Raw genomic sequence first — 23,133 nt, forward strand, 5'->3', positions numbered from 1 at the left:
CGAAATGGAACTACAGTAAGATCTTTGAGAAAGAACAATGTGATGGGAATGAGGAACCATTAGAATTTATGTGTAGATCAAGGAAGATTATTAAATCTTCCACACTCAGCAAGAAGCTTTTTCCGGAAAGGCAGGCGAAGCCCCCAAGAAAAAAGTTACAAATAGAAGAAGATGGCCTTTTATAACAACCAGCTGAGCACACAACATATATCACCTTCCTTACAGAATCCAAAAGCGGAACATAATCAGAAAAAGTTTCAGTGAATGGTCAGAAATATGCAGAGTTAAACCAACTAACAACTTGATGCAAATTCCGTAGCGTTTAGAAATGGTGTAAAGTATAAAATCGATCCATATATATTAAGGGACCTTCTATGGCAAGTTTACAATTTTTCAAGTTCATCACCGTTGTGCACAAGAGGTAGAAGAATTTAACAGAGTTACACAAGAACAGTGCTTCAAAACAAGTTCAAATAGTATCCGAGTTGCTCAAATATTTCATCCCAACTTATCCCTATAGAACAACTTAATTTTATTTCAAATGTACAGCAATTATTCAGCTTAGTGTTTTGTTGAACAAAGGGAACCTTCATTTTAAGATGGTAATGCATCTTCAATAAGATTCCAACATTTTAAGCTTCTCCAATATTATATTCATTATAGCACATCCATCTCCACCATCCCCTCCGCAAATTAAGGAAAGAAAAAAGAAAAAAGATGATGCTTTAAGATCCAAATTGATTAGACTTCAAAGTAGATGCCATCGGAAAATAAAAAGTTACACATATCGGCAAAATCTACTTACAATAGAAAATAAAAGATAACCCCAAGGGTGGTGTCTGATTGGTTTGAGCTTAGGCTCCAAAGGTCAAAAGTGCCCAGAGGTCCCAGGTTCAAATCCAAGGGGGAATAAAAATCTCCTTGTGGCCACAGAGGTTTAAATGCGGCGACTCCGGGCTACCAACAAAGCAAGTGGTCGCCCTGGGATTAGTCGTCTCGCATAGCGGGTTGGATATCCAGGTTAATAAAAAAAGAACAATAAATAAAAGAAGACAAGAAGCTAAGATGAGAAAAAAAGGGGACGTACATCTTTAGGCCATTCATAAATGAGAGAGAAATAGTTGAAGTCATGAGTAGTATCTGTCCCATCAACTATGTCACCAACAGCTGCAATATGGAGGATAAATTGGGAGAGGTAGGTTGTAGCCTTGGAAGTCAAGGGGCCATATATTCTCTTTTCAGCATCTTTCACATCATATGATGTAGAAGCCATGGACTTCTCACCAGTAGATGGAACTGATAATGTTTGCCTCATGGGTCTCAATCCAAGTCCTAGAACTCCACCCTTGTCATGAATCAAAGCATCCTTATCAGGATATGAACTCTCTGCTCTCATATATTCTCTTTCATTTTCTTCATCAGCAATAGCTCTCGCAAGATTATGAAGCTTACCTGAAATTGATCAAAGAGATCAAACTTCATACTAGAAAGTGAGAAAATGGAAAGTATGCCCACACTAACTATCATCCCTGCATAAAGGTTGGACGGCTATCGTATAGTCAAATTACTATCATAAACTAATTGGAAAGAAAGAATTGATCTTTCATCTATGGGAAGGCTTTTACGGAAAGATGAGTACAGGAATAAGACAAAAGTGTCAGATGATGGATTCTAAAAGATCAACAAGAGTTGAAGTGCAAGAAAGGTTACCACTAAGAAACTGCCGCTTCCCCATGTAAGCATCTTCAATCATTTGATGTAGCATCGCAAGAGCACGCTCCCTATGTCCTTGCCGCTGGAAATCCTTTGATGAAGTATTTATCAGGTCTCCCGTTAAAAGAGCCTGAAGCACTGGAAACTTGTCCTAAAAAATGTAATTATTTCATGTAAATGAAGTATTACACAGACATGCAACTATGTGCATAACCAAGAACATTAAAATCAGAACTCTCTGTGTCAAAGAGCCAGATGTCGTGGTAGAACTTAATGCGACGTCTTTATGTAGCAATATAGTGGCAAACAATTTGCCTTCATATTAAGCAAAACAAGGATGGATAAGACAGATATTATGGCATCTCAAAAGGCTCGGAATCCCACAATAGGAGGGAGCATAGCTTGCAATTCTTTGATCATGTTGTACTTCCCTTCATCACTCATGAGTCATGCCAATCAAGAGACCAACAAAGGTTCCTATATACAGATGATAAATTCAAATATTTGTGTATGCATGTGTTCAGAGGTATAAGACCTCATGCTTCAGCGATAAGCACAAGACTATATAGTGATTGCAGCGTAAGAAACTATACACGCTTGCCCTGAAAAAGTCCATGTGAGTTATCATTGTATGGAAGGAAATTCAGACATGGCTACACACTTTGTTTAATAAAATACTATTGCAGGTGGTGAGCTGGCATATCAACTCTTAATCATATAATGGAAGAGTTCCATTTTTTGTGTCAACTGTTATTGGCGAGGTGTAAGCATACAGTAACCTTCCTTCACATTAATAGAAATGTTGGTTTCGAAAGGAAGTTAATTAAAGCCAGATAATATAAAATAAGGCTGTTCACTAGGAAAAGATACATGGCAGGAAAGTAATAGCAAATCAAACACCAACACTCCTTTCTTTAGCTATATGCCTTGATCGGTGCATAGTCTCTATTAGAATCATGATGCATTATCAGCCTTAAAAACAATAAAACTTAAGCATTTAGTCAGAAGTACTTGTCAGAGCTGAGAAGTGGTTTGTTTTAAAGCCACGAGCCAATGTTTTACTTATAGTAGAAAGATCTGTCTACAGATCTTCCTGCTAAACATAAAAATGAATTAAACGACACAGTACAGCAAACATCTTATGGTTAACAAATATATGCCACGTAAGTGGCTCTTACATGCACATCCAAAAGGAAATAGCAAAAACCGACCTGTTCCAACAATTCTTGTAGACGTTTGAGAAGACGCTTTGCGACTGAAATTATTCCAATCTCATAAATCTGATCCCAATAAGTAGCGCCTATCTTAGGAGCACGACCAGGATAGATCTCTGACAACATAACTTGAGCCTGTACGATCACAAGTCCAGGTACAATCAACTTTTTTTAAATATATGTTGACATAGCTAATGCTAAATAAACAGATCACCGCAAAAATCCATGCATTATCGTCATTTATTATCACAAACACCACAAAATTAAAACAGGCATTTAAAAGAAAGCAGCACTAACATAATGAGCAGAAAGATTGGGTGAAATTTGGAGATGCCACCCAACAGTTCTACTGTGATTAACAACCAACAATAAAGTCTTATAATTCTCTGCATTATACTAAGCCAAGTAACAAAGAGTGCCATATTAAACGGCCGATGTGCTTTGCAAATGTTTTGGGTTCTATAGTTTCTTGAAAATATACTGTAGGTCTTGTGAGAGCCGGCATCATATTTAGCTATTCCCATAAAAACAAGAACAAAAGAAATTACAACGGCACTACCATCAGTGAAGTGCTGCATTGGGAAGATGGTGCAGGGAGTGTGAATGAGACTCCTCGAGCATGCAAGGCCATGAAAATAGACATGTCACATTGAATCATTTATATAAGTGAGCAAGGTGTCACAGGGTTATGTTTATGACTTAACCACTTATGACGCCTTAGTACCAGCCGCAGAAATACTAAGTCAGCCTAAAAAAAGTGAAGAATGGATTTGGTTGGAAGAACAAACACAAGACTCTAGAAGGATTTGTAGAAAGTGTGTAAGAAGGCTTATTTATTACTTGGAAGCCAATTTTGGATTTTTGGATGGTTTATAAATGAAGGAGGGCACCACCTATTTTAGAGAGACTCCACCTCCTTGGGACATCCTATAATAACTCTCCAGGCTTACAAAAGATTTCTAAGTTCTACTGCAAAAACCTCCAAGACTCCATCCAATATAGACTAAATAGAGAATCCCACATGATACAACAGAAGCCCAATATAATGGAAAACTCTAGTATTTCCTAGAGAACTCAAGTTGTCTGCCTCGGTGGACGCTTTATTGGTGGTCAGTGGGTGTCATGCATGCATCTACAGGGCAGACACTGATGTGCCTCAACCTCGTGAGTATATGCAGCATGTGACATTCTGAACCACCTACAATTCATGACGCCCTCGTAATGATCTTTGCAGGATCACCCGCATCACTTTGCCTGTTCACCACGAGTTTGTATGATGGAAATTTTAAGCGTCTCACCTCATGGATGATGTAGTACAGGAGGATAGGATATGATTAGGCAATTTGAAGTCATTAACAAGCAAGCTAAGAGACTAGTTGACACCCACAGTAGAAAGAGAGTGAAGGTAATATCTGTCAATGAGACTAAACAGGTTGTGTTCTAAAAGTAGCTGCTTAGAGCTGCTCAAGTGGTCGCCTAACTTGTTAACCATCCATCTACAGCTTCCATCACTTGGGAAGCATCCTAAATTGCTTCAATTAACAACTAACCATTCCATTATGTGTTTCAAAAACAAAATGGGGTCTAATCAAACTTTCTCAAGTTGTCTTCATCAATCAAATTTTCTCAACTTAGAAGGTTTACATCCCTTTCTATGCAACTGTGTCAATAAAACATTGAATTAAGCATTCACATAAAGTAATTGTATGAAAATAACACAGTATCAAGATTTTATTTCCCATATGTCTATACAATCTAAAAATAATTGTTTTATATACTTAAATAAATCACATCTTCCCGTAAGGTCTTCTTAATTCTTGCTTATGCTATTTAGGGCAAAAAGGTCACTCAATCCCCTAGCTCCAACTTACGCCTTTTAGAACACTAATAGGTAGGTGATAAATATAACCAAATTAATAGCATGGTACTAAGTTTTCATAGAAAATATACAAGAGTAGGACTAACGAATATATTTTGATAGAAAAGAGCCTAGAGAATGCCAGAATGGTGTATAGTTGAGATCAAGATTCAAAAAGATAGAATTATTTTAGTCAACTGAGAATCGTTCAGGCATATGCCCCTGTGCCAGGCTCCAACAATCTAACAAATGACAATTATGGGAGGACCTAGAAGTAGAGGTTTTTCTTTTTGTTGTTTCAGACTTTCGAAGACAATACAAATTGAAATGCAGGTGATAGATTAGCATTAAAAACCATATAAACTTTGCATCAAGAATAGCAGATTCAATTATAATGCCTAAACGTATCTTTCTTGTGGAATGGAGGGATTAATTTTTCACTTGCCTGATCTAAAAGCTTATGGGACAAAGTTGAGGACCTTGAAGATGCCGCAGCTACATCGATACATAGAAGAGTCTAGCAGGAAGCATAAAAATGTAAGTTTGCATACCACACTTACAAATGTAGGTGTTTCAAATTTCCTTTGGGTCCACAACAAACCAAAGTGAAGAAAAATGAAATAGAAATAAAAATAACAGGAGAATATCATACTGCAACTAAAGGACCTAATTGAGAGCGAAGAGTGGAAAAATCTAATTCTTGGACAACAGAAGTTCCATCAGCAGCACGAGAAACAGCATCCGCAGCCTGCAGAATCACAAAAAAGAAAAGGCACTGTTGCATTAGCATTGGATTTAAAATTAAAAATGAACATATTATTTATTAGTTATCAAACAGTTGTAAATGGAAAGTGTAACTAAAAGCATGTGACAAGACACTGTATTCCTTCTGAAGCACTCATCAATGCTCAGCCATAAGTAGTAATCAACATCCTTATCAAACTACAAGTCATTTACGGATCAATCATACTTCATTTCACAAATAAATGCACACTTCAATAGAATTTATAATCGGGCATACGAGCCCACTATGATGATTATACATTACACCTAGACTTCAAATATCTCGGGGTAGTCCCTAAACATTTTCAATACATTTATCAATTTTCTTAAATAAATGTCATACAATATTCCGTCCTTATGCACACACAACACCAAGAGTGAAAATTAAAATAAGCCTTGAGCAGATTTAAAAATATCAATATCTTTTTTTCTACATTTATGTACACCTCCGTCGGTCTATTAATTGTTAAATGTTGCTTTCTTGGCCATTTCAACTTGTTTAGTGCCTTTACCAATATATTCAATCTCTTATCTTCTTAGGAAGATTTTTTGAGAGGTCAATCTACATATAGTCAATGCAAACACTTTAGTGGATGTTTCCTTTTAAATTCTCGAAGACTGATGTTTCCTTTGGTGAACTAATCTATCATATCTATCAATATGCAAATAAAACAAAAGCATTGAGTTAGTAGCACATGTAAAATAACATAACAAAATTTCATGCAAAAGTACTGGTAATTAATATAGTCACCAGCTAGGTACATACAGATGCTCTCTTAAAGGCTCCATCCACCCATTCAGCCAGTTCAAGAGTTGCTTTATCTTCTGGAGGTAGGGAAAAACGGTTGACAGCCTCTTCTCCAATGTCATACTTTGCCCTCTGCATGCAGCTGAATAATAAATAATGGTCAATCTGCAACTTAAATTCAATAAGTCACTGTATCCCATTCAAAGAAGTAAATACATTTGAAAAATTATAGACACGTTTCAACCACCAAAGCATACCAACAGTCTTTCATGCTTTGCTTGGTTAGCTAGATTATGTGCACTTATCCTTAAAGATGCAATTTAGGATCTTCAGATTTGTGTTAAACACAAGAAAAACATCTTCTAACTCCTTGAACCATTATCTGTTAATGATCTCTTCACAAGATGATTTCCGTTTACCATCATGGTTCTCCATTAGATTTTCTAATCTCAAACCATGCATGATAACTAAAGAAATTAAAGAATATCGTTAACACGTCTCCATGCTCCATTGATCCTTGCTGAATTTGTTTTAGCCCTGTCAAACCAATCCTAGAAAGTTGAGGATTGATTGATACTTCCTAATGGTCAAGAGACTGTAGTCAAGGACAAGCACATGCAGGTTTCTGCATAACCTTGTCAGAACCTTGTGACCTTCAACGACACTTGCTAGGCCTGGCCTCGCAACTGCCATGCCTAACCTGCACCAGCACATTCTGGACTGGCGTGCATTGATACTAGTCTGAGCTCCCATGGCCCTAGCCACCATTTACCAGATCTCCCCTAATTTCAACTAGAACCTGATGAATCCACACCCTATAGAAACACCTTTAGGAAAGGGTTGTGTAGACGAGCGATTGAACACAATTACACAAGTCAACAAGAGCCAGAATAATCATACCAAAGGGCCTTTGGCCTAGCGGTATGTGAGTCATTGGCCTCCTAGGAGGTCAAGGGTTCAAACCTCACCGAATAGGAGGAGGGTGTGTGCGTTTTTTTGTTCTATTTGCCGTCTATAAATATATTATAGTTCAAAAAAAAAAGAGCCAGAATACCCGAGATGATAAACCTCCTACGGAAGTAAGATTACAAGATTGTCATCATGTTGTCAATCCCCCGTCGGATTTTCCTATGTGAGAGCACTTCCAGCTCCAGGAGCTCACTATATACATATATACTATATATAAGGTCAAATATTTCATAGGAATCTTCCTTTTCACACAGCAAGAAGCCTGTGAACGCTACAAGCATAAGACATGGACAACTACCTATATAAAGATAACTAGAGATGAGAAGATAGCTTCTTGGTGGTAAACAATTAACGTCTATTGATAATACACCAGGCTGCATTGCATTCCATAAGGTCATGATACCATTGTTATAGGCCTCCCCAATCATCATAAGACATGGACAACTACCTATATAAAGATAACTAGAGATGAGAAGATAGTTTCTTGGTGGTAAACAATTAACGTTTATTGATAATACACCAGGCTCCATTGCATTCGATAGGGTCATACTGATACCATTATTATAGGCCTCCCAATCATCAGCTCCGATTTGGTTGGTCGGATATTTGTTTTAATGTAGGAAGCATTACGGTTATGGTTATAAGCCCTGGTTTTCATACCACATAGATTGAGGTTTGAATGAATGATGCACACTAAAAGAGAGCCTTGCGTGGAGGATATGAAGTGGGTTGATGTACAAGATAACAGAAAAGGGAAACCCTCAACATAACAAACCTAACATAACAGATTATATTTGCTTAGATTGAAGGTGCATACTAACAGATGCAAAAACATTAGCAAGAATGGAACTCTTATTTTCCAGAACAGTAAGAATCTGGTCATCATACATGAGCCTCCTTCACCTTCCCTCCTTACTACACCATAATTTCCTAAACTCTCAAAAGCCTGAAATCATCTAATAACTTTTTCTGAATCAGGAAATTATCTGTAACCATGAACCCTGTAATGTGACAGGAAATCCATGTGCACATCCTTCTTAACTAGAGTACAAATGAAAGGAGTGTGGTTGTGAGAACACGTAGATTGGATTAACAGTCTCTTTGGGACTTCTACTTATAATTTTTAACGTGGTTATATGTAATCATAATTTGAAAGGTATATGCATATGTTCACATAGCCCATATGAAATGAGTATATACAAGCTGAGCCCAAGCCTAAGTTTTCTGAACTAGGTAAACCACAACCCCACAAGCTGAGCCAAGTCTACAAGTTTTTTCATGATCCAAGCAAGCTCCAGATAGGGCTCAAATACATCTTAATTTTCAACGATGAACTACCGTTAAGAAGTGTGCACGTATACATAAGTATGAATGTAGGATACATAGAAAGTCAGTATCATTCGCAATAGTTTCACAAATATCACAAAATACTTCGCCCGCTCTACAATGAAAAACTTGTTAACCAGTGCTTCCACAAGTAAGACAATAAGATACACATAACTTGATATTTAAATGGTATAAATGATATTCAATTATCGCTAAGTCAAACTCACAGATTCAGTAGCTTAGATGGGGCTGCACGTAGTATAGTTGATGCCTCCTCCCATTTCCACTGACGGTCAGACAAGGGAAGAAGGCTTTGCAAGATTGATAAGCGCCATTCCCAATCTTCAATGAAGGATCTTGCCTTTGAGATTCTCCACTCTAAAGCTCGTCTCCCATCAGTAGGCACATTTCCATCCACTGCAATCTCCTCTTCAGTAACAGCTGCAGGTAGATTCTGCCGCAATATATTAAGGAGCCGCCCTGTGAAGGATACGACCATGGTATTCCCTTCTTCATTAGTGCAGGGGTCAGCACTTTCCCCACTATAGGTGTTGGACGTATCAGGTTGTCTCCTAGGTGGTGGACATGGCGATAAGTCGCAAGAAAGATCATCCATATGCAAAAGTGAGATAACAATGTTCACCATCATTATCTGCATCATTGAAAGCGTTATATGATTCACTTAGGTTTGTCAAAATATATGATATTATTGAGAGCAATATTGATGATAACACGACTAAAGTATGACCATCAAAAGGTTAGAGTAGACAATGGAATCTAAAACAAAAACGATATTGACGATCACAGCAAAAAAGTGATTGGGAACGGTAGAAGAACTTGCATCGTTTCCTGTCTATGACGGATGACGGCATCAAAGACATCGAATTTTCATTTCAAAATTTCAAATAATTATCAACAAAATGGGTTCAGTCCGGTTATTATTAGAGAACTTCGTTGGTGCCAACATGGAAGCTTTGTGTCATTGTGCACAAAAATCGTGTATGGTTGAGCCGATGCCTCCTTGAAAGGATGTAAATATAGGGAACATGGAATAAACAAACTATGGAAGGTGATATATGTGTGCAGCCATTCTGGCGTTAGAGGCTATCGACATTGGAGAGCTTATCACCAGATTGAATCTTTGGGGCATCACCAAACTTGTGCTCTTTGAGATCATAAATTGAGGATTAGACTCTTATCTTCAATTAATAGTGCTTTTATTACTATTTCTTCAACCATTCATTGCAGGAAGTCTGCCAAAAAAGGGTGATAAGTGCCCATGGGGTACTGCAACTCTTTGTGGGCATGAGCAGCTCAGGTGAACTCCTCAAGCAAATGTACACAAGTTCCAAACTTCATCCAAGCTACCATAGCATATACCATGTGAATCTGCCAGGCACTGAAAATGTCTCTTCATCTATGTGACACTCTACTTAGTTCCAAGAATAGCAGTACTTGTGCCTTCCCCTGTATCCCAATAACACAAGAAATCTAGCCTAAATGTAATTTATCTTCAAAAGCCATCCATACATTGAATTCCTGCTTTACGAAATATCAAGCATGATAACATATTTACACCAACTGATGCATTTCAATGTCCTTGATCTTTCCTAATAGTTCGAACTCATCTCTGCAATATTCATTCTGTAAAATACTCTCAATCAATGTCCTAGTGTTTTTTGAATTAATAAATTAATATAAAATGTTTCTGAGGAATGATTCATCATCAATTGTCAGGTATCAAAAACATGGAGATAGCATTGAAAAAATAACTGTTCCTGAATCCAACAAAGAGCTACTTGATCCATTATATTACAAAATTTAGAATTTGGTCCTAGAAAATCCATATCAACACATTATAACCTGTAGAAAAGAGGGCTGCAATTTTTTGTATATTGAAAGAGAATACAGCATAGATATTTGTACAAGAAAAGGAAAAACCTAAATCGACTACAAGGAAACACAATTAAAGGAATCCTAGAGAATAATAAAAACTCTTAACTAAGGAAAGATATAGAACCTGTAGGAAATAGTGTACAGATAAATTGAGATTTCAACATAATCAAATCATAGCAGTACACATTCCACCGACTTATTTAAGCACATCATTACTAGTCAAAGGCAAATTGACACTTTCCAGCAACTTATTTCAGTTGCAAATGATCCCAACCTTCTAGTTTTGGGTGGATCGAGGTGCAGTTTGAGGGAAACTTTTTAAATCAGAGAAGGAGAAGGAAGCAGAGAGAGAAATGAGAAAGTACACACGTGTGTTTAATTAAAGAACAAGCTGACCAAAGATGATTATCTCATTTTCTGTAATAAGATGCCATCAGACTAAGCAAAGGACCCACAGATATGCCTAATGAAGAAGAGACTAAGAAACAACCTTGCGTGGAATGTTGTTGATGGCCTCCAAATGGATACTGAGGTCTTTCAAGTAACATAATGCCATTTGATAGCTTTTAACTTCATTATTCTTACTGTTCCCCATAGCTCCAAGAGCAAAAACAGCAGATTCCATGGCATAGCGCATGTGCATGAGTTCAACATCTTTCATCCTGTGAAACACATAACAAAACCACAACAAAAAAGGGTATTATACACACATATAGGCATGTGACCAACTGTTGAGTTTATATAACAATTATATTCACCTGTCCTTATCCATTACATATGCCACACAAATTAGAATGCAGAGATTAAGCATGCACTGCTAGCACTTGATCTTTAAACAAGCACTCTGATTCAACTACCATATATGCAATAATTGAACAATAAAATAAATATAAAACAGTAACTGAGAATGATACTTCCCCTAACCTGATGTGATAGAGACTCGTTCCTAAGACATATAAGAAATTGGATGCTACCTTTTCCAGGCTGCTAAATTAGAGGTGATTGGTTGCATGCTAAATAACTCGATAGCTTCTTGAAATCTTATGTCTGGAACTACATCAAACAAAACCTGCACATACATATAAGGAAATTACCTCTCAAGTAAAATAATCTCAACAAGCATTTTAATTCAAAAAGTGGATTTATCAGCTTACAGTTGGGCGTGAACCCAACAGGCTTCCTGAACCATTAAACTAAACATATGAATGAACAAAAAGATTGGCCAAACATGAGTACAAAGAGCACAGACATTATCATTAGAGTAATACATAACCAGTTAAAGAAGCAATATATAGAGTCCAACTGTTGCATTTAGCACTCAGCTTTATGGCATACCAAAAACTAATTTCTTCTCCAGCAACTTAGTAAACTTTACCCCTTCCCAAGAAAAAACCCCATCAAGTTAAGGCTGTAGATTGCCATTTCTCCTATTATGCCCTTAAGTTTATTACACAATTAAATATGCCAATTGACTACTGGGGATTAGGACGCTTTTGGAAATTATGGAAGATGAAGTTTAGTTTGTTAAGTAAATAGAAATGATTTAAATAATCATATATTGTAAGACAAGACTGTACAGTTCATGAGCCAAAAAGGTATTCCCAATAGCTTTTGCACATGTAGCACGTACACAGTTTCAAATTGTAACAAAATACCAGGAAGACAGTCTGTGCTCATTACGTGGAGATACCAACATCTAGTGATAAGAGTGTGAATAGCACAGACAGCCTAGTAACAATCAACATGGCCAAAAAGATGGTCACCGCTATATGTAATTGAGATTGAGATAGAGCATATGAGAGATGGATAGGATAGATTCACATGGCATGTCTAACAGACCTAAGAGCATCCCTAAATGGTTTATGAAGTTTGTCAGGGCTACCAAAGATTACTTCGCTTAAGGGCTGAAAATGAAACTTAAACATCAAATTCTAATGCAATGTGTGAGCTGGGTTAGATGAACACCACATGAGGGTGCAATGGCTTGGGTGGTACAAAAAGAATATGCAAGTCTCTTTTATTTACATAGTTGTAGGTTTGGATATACCTGAAAGGCTGAAAATTCTTGTTACTTTCAACATTTTGGGCTAAAACAATTCAAATTTCCTTCAGGAACTCTCTTTAGACAAAATTACTACAAGTTCGATGATGCAATCACGAAGAACAAGGTACAGGACGGTGATGCACAAGGAAATGACTTTGAGCACATCTTGAGCTCTTCTCTAGACAAATAACTTTAAAGAGATGGTCGGAATATTATAAAATGAGTTAATTAAGTGGCTATAAGTTTGGAGTTGATTTTGATGATGCAAGTATGAGCATGTCTAAAAATAGATGACAATCAATGGATGAGACTTGATTGCAATAGTTTCCATCCTAGAGATGGAGCTTTCATGATCATTTTTATGTCATCCCATAAGTTTTTATAATCTTCCTACAAACCCCATAGAATAAAAGTATAAGTAGAGTTGTTTTCCTCTATGTTGTACATGTTGCTGTCCAAATTGCTCTTTCTTTTGGAGATGTAATGTGGCAAGGCATGTCAGTGGAAGTGGATAGAGAGCATTAAGCAGAGGCATAGTAAAGAAATAAAGCGATTATGAAACATGTAGGCAAATCTAGATTTCAGTATTATACTTGTGAAAATGCATGCATTGTTGTTTTATTAATTGTGCTACACCACTAGAGATACCTTGCAGTTAAGAGATTTGCCCATGCCAGCATGCTAGTTTGGGATTGGATTTCAACGTCACTTCCTTTTCAACTAAATGTACTCCCTTTCTTATTTGAAGGGTCAAATTAGATGCCTCTTTTCAAAATTGAATTAATGAAAGAAATCCCTGCTAACCTCTGGGCATGATGCTCTTTTTAAAACCTTCCTGTTAAACCCTCCTCCTTAGTGCTCTTTGGGACAGCTAATTTCAACTTCTGCCCAAATAACCACAGACGAAATATGGAGCCCAATGCCAAACAACTAGGCTAGTCTGAAAAAAATTGTCTATGGGGCTAGATTATAGCTAGCCACTAGTGCCTGGTCTCACGACCCTAGTTCATTGAGTCTGGATACAACGCCTAGAAGTTCACCAAGAAAGCAGTCTTCTAAGAAAGATAAAAGAACATCCTAGAAGACACTAGAATCCTCTAGGTCAATATGGTGTTCTCCATAGTTCTCTAGAGACACTTATATCTTGTGGAAGCTCCATGATACTTCTAGACTAAGAAACAATGTAGTATGGGCTAAAAGCTTCCTTGATCTAGATGCTACCTAGGAGGGGGGGAGCTCCCTATAAAGGGGATACCTCCTCATTTTGGAACCGTCAAGTGAGAAAGTGTATCCAAGAAAGGTGCACGGTTCAAGTGTTGTTCTTCATTGTCTTCGAGTGTTCTTCACAAAAATCTAGTGTTCATCTATCAAGGTTTACTTAGCACATTAGGCTTAAACGCTGGAACTAAGGCCGCCCAGAGCTTGGGAAGAATACGTTCGTGACAGTAATCTCTAGTACCTCCTCGCGCCCTTTGACACGTTGGTCCCTACATGGTTCAAAGGTTGCAAGGCTAAATAATTTGTTCTTCCTGCCAATATTAGGAGCATTAAATTGTTTCATAGTTGGTACCGCAACTGCACGACAACAATCTGATAAGAGTCGATAAAAGGTTGCCAAGATTAGAGTATTAAAACCCTACAGCTATCGAGATGTTGCAGTCTCTCCCTATTCAATTATAAAGAATTGAATTATAATAAATTGATCCATATTCCAAAAAGGTAAATAAATAAGGTATTTAAACCAATAAGTAAAAAACTCCTAGAATAAAATGGATTCTAAAGAAAAACCATTAAAATAAACATAAGATAGTTATATGTAAACTTGAGGACTTATGACTTATCCAAGACTTGCTTTATCTTATCTTATTAATATGCCCTCCTCTCTTTCCTTCTTGAATATGTCTTTATACTCTGAAGTCTATCAATACCCCCCCCCCCCCCNGCAAGACTTGCATCTTGTCCTCAAGATGAAAAGAAGGAAATTGCATCTTCAACACTTCACAATCTTCCCAGGAGGCTTCAAACAAAGGTAAATTCTTCCATTTGATTAATGCCTCTTGTCTCCCATCTGATTAATGCCTCTTGTCTTCCATCCTGTGTTGTTCGTACTTGTAGGATATCTTCCGATTTTACTATCATTTCCATATCGGCATTCAATTGATTCGGCAATATGGTTGACGACGCACACTGTCCAATTGCTCTCCTCAATTGAGAGACATGAAACACTGGATGGAGTCGTGTAGATGCTGGCAATTCTAAGCGATAAGCCACCCTTCCCACCTTGCCTAACACTTAAAATGGTCCATAAAAAAGCGCGGACAGCTTTTGGTTGTTGCTTTTCCTTAAAGATTTTTGTCGGTAAGGCCTAAGCTTCAAGAAAACCATATCTCCAACGTCAAAATTTACCTCATTCCTATGACCATCAGCCTGTTGTTTCATTTTGTGTTGTGCTTGCATTAAGAACATTCGTAGCAAATCAATTGCATCATCTCTGTCTTTTAACATTAGCTCCACAGCTGGAACAACGGTTGAGCCTTCTTTAAATTGCAATATTGTTGGAGCATCTCTCCCATATAATGCTTTAAACGGTGAACAACGAATGGAGTTGTGATACATGGTATTGTACCAATATTCAGCCCATGCCAGTCACCTCGTCCATAGTCGTGGCTTGTTTGACGGCTCAATGCTGCGGTTGACAAGTTCCTGTCCGTTGGACTGTGGATGATATGCAATGGTGAACTTTAACTTCGTACTTTGTAATCAGAAAATCTCCTTCCAAAAACTGCTAAGAAAAACCTTATCCCTATATGTGATCACCGAGTTCGGAATGCCATGCAGTTTCGGCTACCGTTGCTGCTAAAAATGGGTGTTTTAACGGAATGAAGTGAGCGTATTTGCTTAACCGATTGACTACCACCATAATTGTATGCATGCCCTCCGATTTTGGTAGTCCTTCTATAAAATCCATAGTCAATTCCTCCCATACCATTAGTGGTAGTGGAATTGGTTGCAACAAGCGAGCAGGTGTTCCACTTAAGTTTTTATTTCTTTGACAGACCTCACACTTCTTGACCCATTCCCTTATATGTAAACTTGAGGACTTATGACTTATCTAAGACTTGCTTTATCTTTATCTTATTAATCTTCCCTCCTCTCTTTCCTTCTTGAATATGTCTTTATACTCTAAAGTCTATCACAATCTTATTAACCCAAAGTAGATAGCATACAAAAAAAATGAACAGTCGGTTTAGATATGGTGAAAACCAATTGAAAATATTGAGAAGTGGGCCATCCTAGGGTTTCTGGACATTGATGACATCCTCTTATGCACCGTTATGTAAAGCCAACTCCTTTTTGGTTTTATTCCACTCATTCAAATATCTCTTCACTACTCCCCAACCCAAAATGTCAATCTTGGAAGAACACCACCTCTCATAAGCACCTCTTAGTTCAAGTACTCTCAAGTCTCATCTAAACCTTAGCATTCAAATGTCTACACTGGAAATGAACAAATGACTCAAGTGAGGTTACCACAGCTTCTTCTCAACCAATGTCATCCCAAACTTCTCTTGTATATTTACATGAACCAAGCTGTGAGAAAGACTTTTTGAGTAGCCTTCCAGTTTAATTCATATTCTCTATCTGTTGATGTGCAGCCACACATCCACCTCAACATGACCCTCTTACTATATTACTTTACATCATACCACATCTAATCGTTGTATTAAACTACTCTCTCAAAGGTGCAACAGGTACGCTAACAATTATGATGATTTTGGAACTTTATGCAAAAAGAAAGGAACGCTAAAGTGCAACATAGTATTTCATGAAATTGACTCCTATCTTGGCATTCAATCTCAATGATCGTCTCTTAGCTTCAAGGATTTCCTTTTTCCACTCGTGTACTACTCCATATTGCAGGGTGAACACAACTTAACAGAAAATGAGTCTTGAATTATTACCAGGAAAGATACTTCTACAAACTAAGGACGAAAAAATAAACCACCAAGCAAGCAGAATGCATAAAACATGTCAACGTCCTAACCCATTTTCATCTCAATGTGCACATATAATTTGCTAGAGCAGCATGTAGAATTCAGGGAGACAAAGTGCCTTAAATGACCAACAAAGTTTACAGTCTTACTCGAAGGGGGCTATGGATTGATAATCTTTCCAGAACAAGATTTTCAACAAATGGGTCCAACTGGAAATCTTCATTTACAAGTTCCGTATGCCCTTTCCCAGACAAGAGTAATGATGATTTCAAACTCCATGATTGTCCAGAATTTACACATGCAACAAAAGAAGCCAGATCAAGTTGGTAACTTAGGAAGTCACAAAGATGTTCAACAGCAGACACCTGCCAAAAATAAACAAGTCATACTTGACGTTTGGGATTTACCAGCTGCAGTATAAACTGATTCATATGAAGCGAGAAGCCGAGAACATGTTAGCTTAAATTTGGAAGGAAAGAAACAATACCTCGTTTGATTTATCATAGAGAGAAGATTCTTCCAGCCTGAGAATTTGTGATTTACTAGTCCAGAAAAGCTGCATCAACTTCCTTCTCATATCTGTTTTCCCAGACAAAAGATCCCAACCCATAACAGCTACAAGAGGTTGAAGTCGGGGGTACAACAAAAGAATCTACAACATAAATAGAAATGGGACTTATAAGAGTACTATAAAGTCATTTTTTATGGCTTTCTTAGGGATTCTAGCAAAAGATAAATTATTAACCAGCAACTGTAAATGTTAAATTAGATCGCAGTAATTGATCTTAGCTTAAATTATGAGTTTGAGGAAATTTAAATGGGATAATTTTAGACAGAAAAGGAGGGCACATACGTTGCTAGCTTCTTGAAGTTGTTCCCTCTTGACAGCAGAAAGAGCAACATCCATGACACATTCAAGTACATGCAACCCTGATATACGAGCATAATGATACATGTCCCTCATGCATGCAGAGATCACCAACTTAATTGACGATGTATGGCTGCCTTGGGTCTCAGGTGTCATCTGCGCAATAAAATTCAAAAGCTGTGCAAGAGGGGGTGGAACCTGGTTGCCATTCAAAACTTTATGCATCTCTATTTCTTCAGAGAGCAATTCCTCCTGAATGGACTGCAAAAGGCACATCCTGATGAAGTTTCTAAACGCATACCCACTAAAATAGAATTGTTGACAACCACAGAACTTGCACCCAGTTCAGGCGTTAAATCATATTGCAGAGGTAATAGATATGCTACAAACCCCAGAACAGGCAAGCATGGGTAACTGCTGCTCAAGTATCCAGTCAAGCATAATGGTGCCCATGCTGGAGCAAAATAATGCATAAATTTCCAGGAAAAAACATAATTGTAATGCCAGTAAATGTATTAAAAAGAAGGGACATAATGCATAAACAAGGAAGAAACTATAAATAGCAAGTTTTTCTGCTCAAGAACCTAACAAGCACTGTAGTAAAAAGCAAAGAATAAGCAAGAGATAGAATTGCATAGGGGATCAAGGAATTGCTCTTTATACATAAGCATGCACACAAATGTTTACATAAAAGTAGGAACACAATCAAGAAGTCATTAACTAACAAGCTCCCATGATAGAAGCTGAAGATGGTAATTTTTTTCCAAGCTAATGCCACATATGTTACAACAGGTATCATAGCACAATGTAAAACAATCTCTAGATATATTGAAAAGGCATGTTGCATCTTGTACCTACCTACATAAGTTCTCTTTATATATTGTATAAATAAATATGAAATTGTTCGGCACCTTCGCTCGCATATGTACATTCCGTTGTTAAAGTGCTCCTATAATGGTGTTCAATTCAAAATTGTGTAATTATTCAGGAGGGCGCTTGTCCTGGTATGTAGTTTGGAGATAACAGCATCCAGGCAATCTTTGAGTAGATCCAGACTATATAAAAGTCAGTTGAATAAAAATTTAAAACCAATCAGCCTCCAAGTTGAAACTTTGTGCACCATATACCCCCTCTTTTTCCAGCTTTGTAATGCTTTTCTTCCCTTTAAAAGTGTGTGGATTAAGCTATAAACAACTTAAAAGTTATTTCCCACCTTCCCCCATATATCCCCTCCTATCTCCTGTTATTCCTCTCACATCTTCTTGCATCTCAATTACCTCGTTTTGCATCTTCACAAGAAGCTATTGTCTTATGTAGTAATAGATGTACAGAGAATTATCAGAGCCAATGCCATATACATACAATTGAAGAACCTCTTTTTAGCCAAAATAACACTTAATAGGCAGCTCATGATTCCTGCTGTAATTCCACTTGATGTATATGCCATGACTTGTAGCAATAAGTGAATGAAAGCAAACATGCAACGCATGAGATGTAAAAGCAGATCAACAACAGGCCATTTATCCCAAAGTAGTAGGGGTAGATGAAAAGTACAGCAGTATATTACAAATGCTTGATAAGGAAAAGCATCACACCTGTATCATGTGAACAAGACGTGTGGAGTTTGATGAGAGTGCTTTCTCATATATCGACAACAATTTACTTCGCATGGCAAGCCAAGTGTCATCATAGGCCACCATCCCCACCAAACCCCTCTTAACGAGATCTTGCAAAACCATGCTATTTAAACATCACAAAGGATTACAAATAAATAACTAACACAATTGACAAAGGCCATCACTGAATCATACTATTAATGCTGTAGGATTGAAGAAAAAGAAACAGAGACAATATAACCAAGATCTATGCCAACTTAATTTATTATCAATAGTGAACAAACATAACACATAAACATTTAGAACATAACCCGTCTGCCACCGTGATACTTTTGTTTTCCTTTAATAACACAAACATTTAGAGCTTAACCCGTCTGCCACCGTGAAACTGTTGTTTTCCTTTAATAACACATAAATATTTATAACTGATCAGGGTGATAATGCCAAATGATCAGGACGAGTTGCTGTAAACTTGGTGGGGGTGAATGTCATGGTTTGTCTAGTTTAGGTAATGTCGTGCCTCCCTAGTTCATGTTGGACGTGTGTTGGATTGTTAGCAAATATTCTGCAGGAGACATCTTCTTGTTTAGATTATCTGGGAACTCTTGAGTTACTGGTCATATTCAACGATATTATTGTATGATGTAAATTTCTCTAGAATTCTCCTGATGCTGAGATTATAACCTAGATATTTCTTGGTAATACCTAAGAAGTTCCTAGTCAAATATCCTTGTATCTAGGTCTCTCCTTAAGAAGGTGGATACTCCTGTATAAAGAGGAAGAAACCCTCATTCATGATCATCCCACTTAAAAACTACAAGCAGCTCTTCATAGAATTCCAACTTTCATTCATTGTAAACCTTGTGTATTTTTCACCCACGTCCTTTAGCAAGTGAGTCACACTAACCAAACAAGCTAGGTGTTAATACAACATAGTTGCTTAAGGTAAAATACTAGGAGCACAATAACCACCGCCAACAATCACATATTAATCATCAAATAGGTTATGCCTTTACTCGGTTATGGTACAATTCATTTTTGTAACCTACAAAGAACAAGTCACTGTCCAAACAATCTTGACAAACGCAATAAATAGTTAAATACCTTTACTTTTTTTGTTTGATAAGTTGAGCATACATACCTCCCCCCCCCCAGCGGGACTGTTTGAATAAGCTTGGTAAGGTACAGTCAACAATGACTTCATGGATTGTCATAACCATAGCAGCCACTAAACCCACCATGTAATCTACATCTTTTGAGCTTCCTCCCTAGTTAGAAAAAGGGATACTTTACCCACAAGGTACTGGTCAGGCTGTTGAGTACTCACTTGAAGTTTAATGATAGATGGAAATAAAGGTTTGTTATTCCGATGTATTAGCTTCAGTTAACTCATTTTGCTCTTACATAATGGAGGGGTAAATTTATATAAATAATCTAAGGAAATCTGATCATGAAGAATGATTACAAACCCACCTGGATATAATATTTATGTAGTCGGTTGATATAACCTATGACCCAATGGGATACAAATTCTCCTTCACATTCAATATTTTTTATTAAGTGCTCTATCATAAATTAGAGAGAGAGAGTATGAAATCATCTAGCGCAGTGCATAAAATAAAATTCTATTGATGAACATAAAACTGCAAATAGGAAAGTCAATCCTAAAAGAAAATAGTCTCTTTAGGCATACCGGTAATCAGCTTCCTCCACCCCATGATCAAGGCGAAGAAACTGGATATGAGACACAGCTCCATTATGGTCACCCTCCTTCAGGCATTCCTTCATGACATCCAAATGCACCATCTGCACACATCTTTGTATCAATTTAAGAGCCTTAGCATCCTCCTCTTGAACAGTCAGCGAAATAGCCAAACCTGAATCATCACCACCATCATTCTCTTGAACCCGTTTGACCTGTTTTGCTATATTCTCACACAGTGCCTCAAAGATAACAGCATTTTCCAAAATTACTCCTCTCAAACCCATCATTTCACTTTCTTCCATCTCTAGAGAGCCACCAGAAGTCCCTTCTTCTTCACTCTCTCTGACGTCCAATTCAACTAAATCTGGCCTCAACCTCTTAAACCCCACCTCTGAAATCTTATTCAGAACTTTCAAACACTCCTCAAGATCCCAATACTTAGTACTAGTAACACTTTCTTCACTTAAGTGCCCAGTCCCCGAATCAAAAGTATTAATACCCATTTCGCTGGTATCCCCTTTTGACTCGCTAAAGTGCTGTTTCGAATCAAATTCGCTAATACCCGTATCCCCGCTCGACTCCTTAAGCTTCTCTTGTGAACCATAATCATTAATACCCATTTCATCCCTTTTAATTGAATCAAGATGAGCAATATCCATTTGATTGTGACCTAAATTATTCTTTTCTTTCTGAATTTCCAAAACCCTAGACATAATATTCTGAACATAAAGCAAGAATTCAGCACGCAAACGCAACGTATCCGAGTCAAAGCTCCAAACCAGCGACGTAGGATCATTAAATTGGAGGAGTTCAAGGGTACATACATAAGTAAGAAGAGCAGGGGAAGAGTTGGAACTAAAAAGAATAGTCTCGTAACGGCCACCATTCGCTACAATTGTTTGGAGGATAGAACGGGCTAGGTCGGGGTCTCGAGATCGGAGAGCGAGGATGGTAGCTCGAAAAGGTTCGATTTGACCCAAGAACAAATGGTTTGCTGCAAGACGAGCCAACAGGTCTGTCTCCATGCCTGTATCTTGCGGTCGCGGTGCCATCGCTGCTTGTGAGCTATAGATACATCTGGGTAAAAGGTAAACTGGATTAATACAGATGGGAATGGAGGAACAAGGATGAACGATGAAGTTGAAGAAGAAAAAGAAAGAAAGAGAAGAACGTTGAAAAGGGTTTATATAGTTAGTGACACCTTGGAAAGCTAAATTCCGTATCCATGTCTCTAGAGAACTTTATTTCCCCTTTCTTTTGATATCGTTGTCTTTGATTTCAAGAATCATATCATATTTATGGACATCATATCAGACATATCTATTTACCGCATAAAGAAAATAAAAAATAAATTTTATATTAAATTAGATGTTTATCTGTTTTCAAGTAATCAGATGATACTAGAAATTTAATGATATCGTATTTTTATTATTCGATGATTACATGTAAAATATTCTACTGATTAATATCTGAAATGTGATATATCTCTACTAATTACTATCTGACACACATGTTTTATTAGTGGTTGTTGAACACATGCTAATCATCATTGTACTATAGATGAAGTAGTGGAACTCTAAGAACCGTATAGCCATTATTATCGCCTATCAGCTCTCGGTTATATGATGGAATCACCAATCACTAGCTTCTTGTGGTTCTTGAAATTGCTCCAGCTCATGGTCAAAAGAAACAATGGCGTCCTTCTGTAAGTTTGTCTGTGTAGGAATCAGTCCAAAGAGTGTATGAATGGAACATAGAGAATAAATTTGTCTGTGTAAGAATCAGTCCAGAGAATATTTGAAAGGAACATGGAGAAACGGAAATATTGTTGAGGTATGTGTTAACCGAAACCGATTCATGAGATTAGCAAAATGTGTCTGGACTTTTTCTGGTCGACTGGTGGTGCATTCGTGTTTGCAGGATGTGAGCTTACGCACAAGTTCAGTTAGCTGAAGCCAATTTCGAATCCGCACTCATAAACACACCCCATCAATGTATCGTCGCGTCGAAGTACCCAAGAATTCTCCCGAATCTTCTAAGTCAAAACCCCATCTATCCGCAACATCTCTTGTATTAAACGCGATCAAAACCGATAAAAGAACCAAAAGTTATTCGCATCCCCCCACCCCCGGTTCACGCCTCCAAACCGCCACCCACCCGTTTCCTTGAAAACGGTCACTTACTAAGCAATTTGTTGTTGTTCCAAAGCATATAAACGAGAAAAACGAAACCTGTAAAACGTGATATCCAATCCATCTATCATGCCAAAATAAAAGTCTCCTTGCCCTTCCCAACCATTTTTAAAAGTATTCTTCCAATAAAATAGATCTCAACAACTCGAAAAAATTGATAATCCCGTTCCAAACTCCCTTCCACTCACCCCTTTAAGAATTTGTGT

The 23,133-nt window shown here is 37.5% G+C and overlaps 1 protein-coding gene across 10 annotated transcripts in view; it reads right to left on the bottom strand.

Annotated features, from left to right (window-relative positions):
- Nucleotides 1–21,912, bottom strand: part of LOC112527248 (protein DDB_G0276689) — a 38,631-nt gene extending 16,719 nt beyond the window's left edge. For 6 of the 10 annotated variants that reach the window (XM_025137741.1, XM_025137742.1, XM_025137740.1 and 3 more), the window contains exons 1-14: nucleotides 20,724–21,912; nucleotides 19,010–19,154; nucleotides 17,400–17,675; nucleotides 17,034–17,198; nucleotides 16,696–16,911; nucleotides 11,482–11,576; nucleotides 10,998–11,169; nucleotides 8,839–9,263; nucleotides 6,335–6,458; nucleotides 5,438–5,533; nucleotides 5,231–5,302; nucleotides 2,925–3,062; nucleotides 1,711–1,864; nucleotides 1,088–1,452 (exon numbers count right to left, since the gene is read on the bottom strand). In XM_025137741.1, coding sequence (XP_024993509.1) covers nucleotides 1,088–1,452; nucleotides 1,711–1,864; nucleotides 2,925–3,062; nucleotides 5,231–5,302; nucleotides 5,438–5,533; nucleotides 6,335–6,458; nucleotides 8,839–9,263; nucleotides 10,998–11,169; nucleotides 11,482–11,576; nucleotides 16,696–16,911; nucleotides 17,034–17,198; nucleotides 17,400–17,675; nucleotides 19,010–19,154; nucleotides 20,724–21,787 — 3,507 coding nt within the window. In that variant the 5' untranslated portion in view covers nucleotides 21,788–21,912. The other 4 variants (XM_025137745.1, XM_025137744.1, XM_025137750.1 and 1 more) reach the window with 4 other exon arrangements.
- Between the last annotated feature and the right edge of the window lie 1,221 nt (nucleotides 21,913–23,133).

This window comes from Cynara cardunculus, assembly GCF_001531365.2.
Source record: "Cynara cardunculus var. scolymus isolate 2C chromosome LG 15, CcrdV1, whole genome shotgun sequence".
Lineage (NCBI taxonomy): Eukaryota > Viridiplantae > Streptophyta > Magnoliopsida > Asterales > Asteraceae > Cynara > Cynara cardunculus.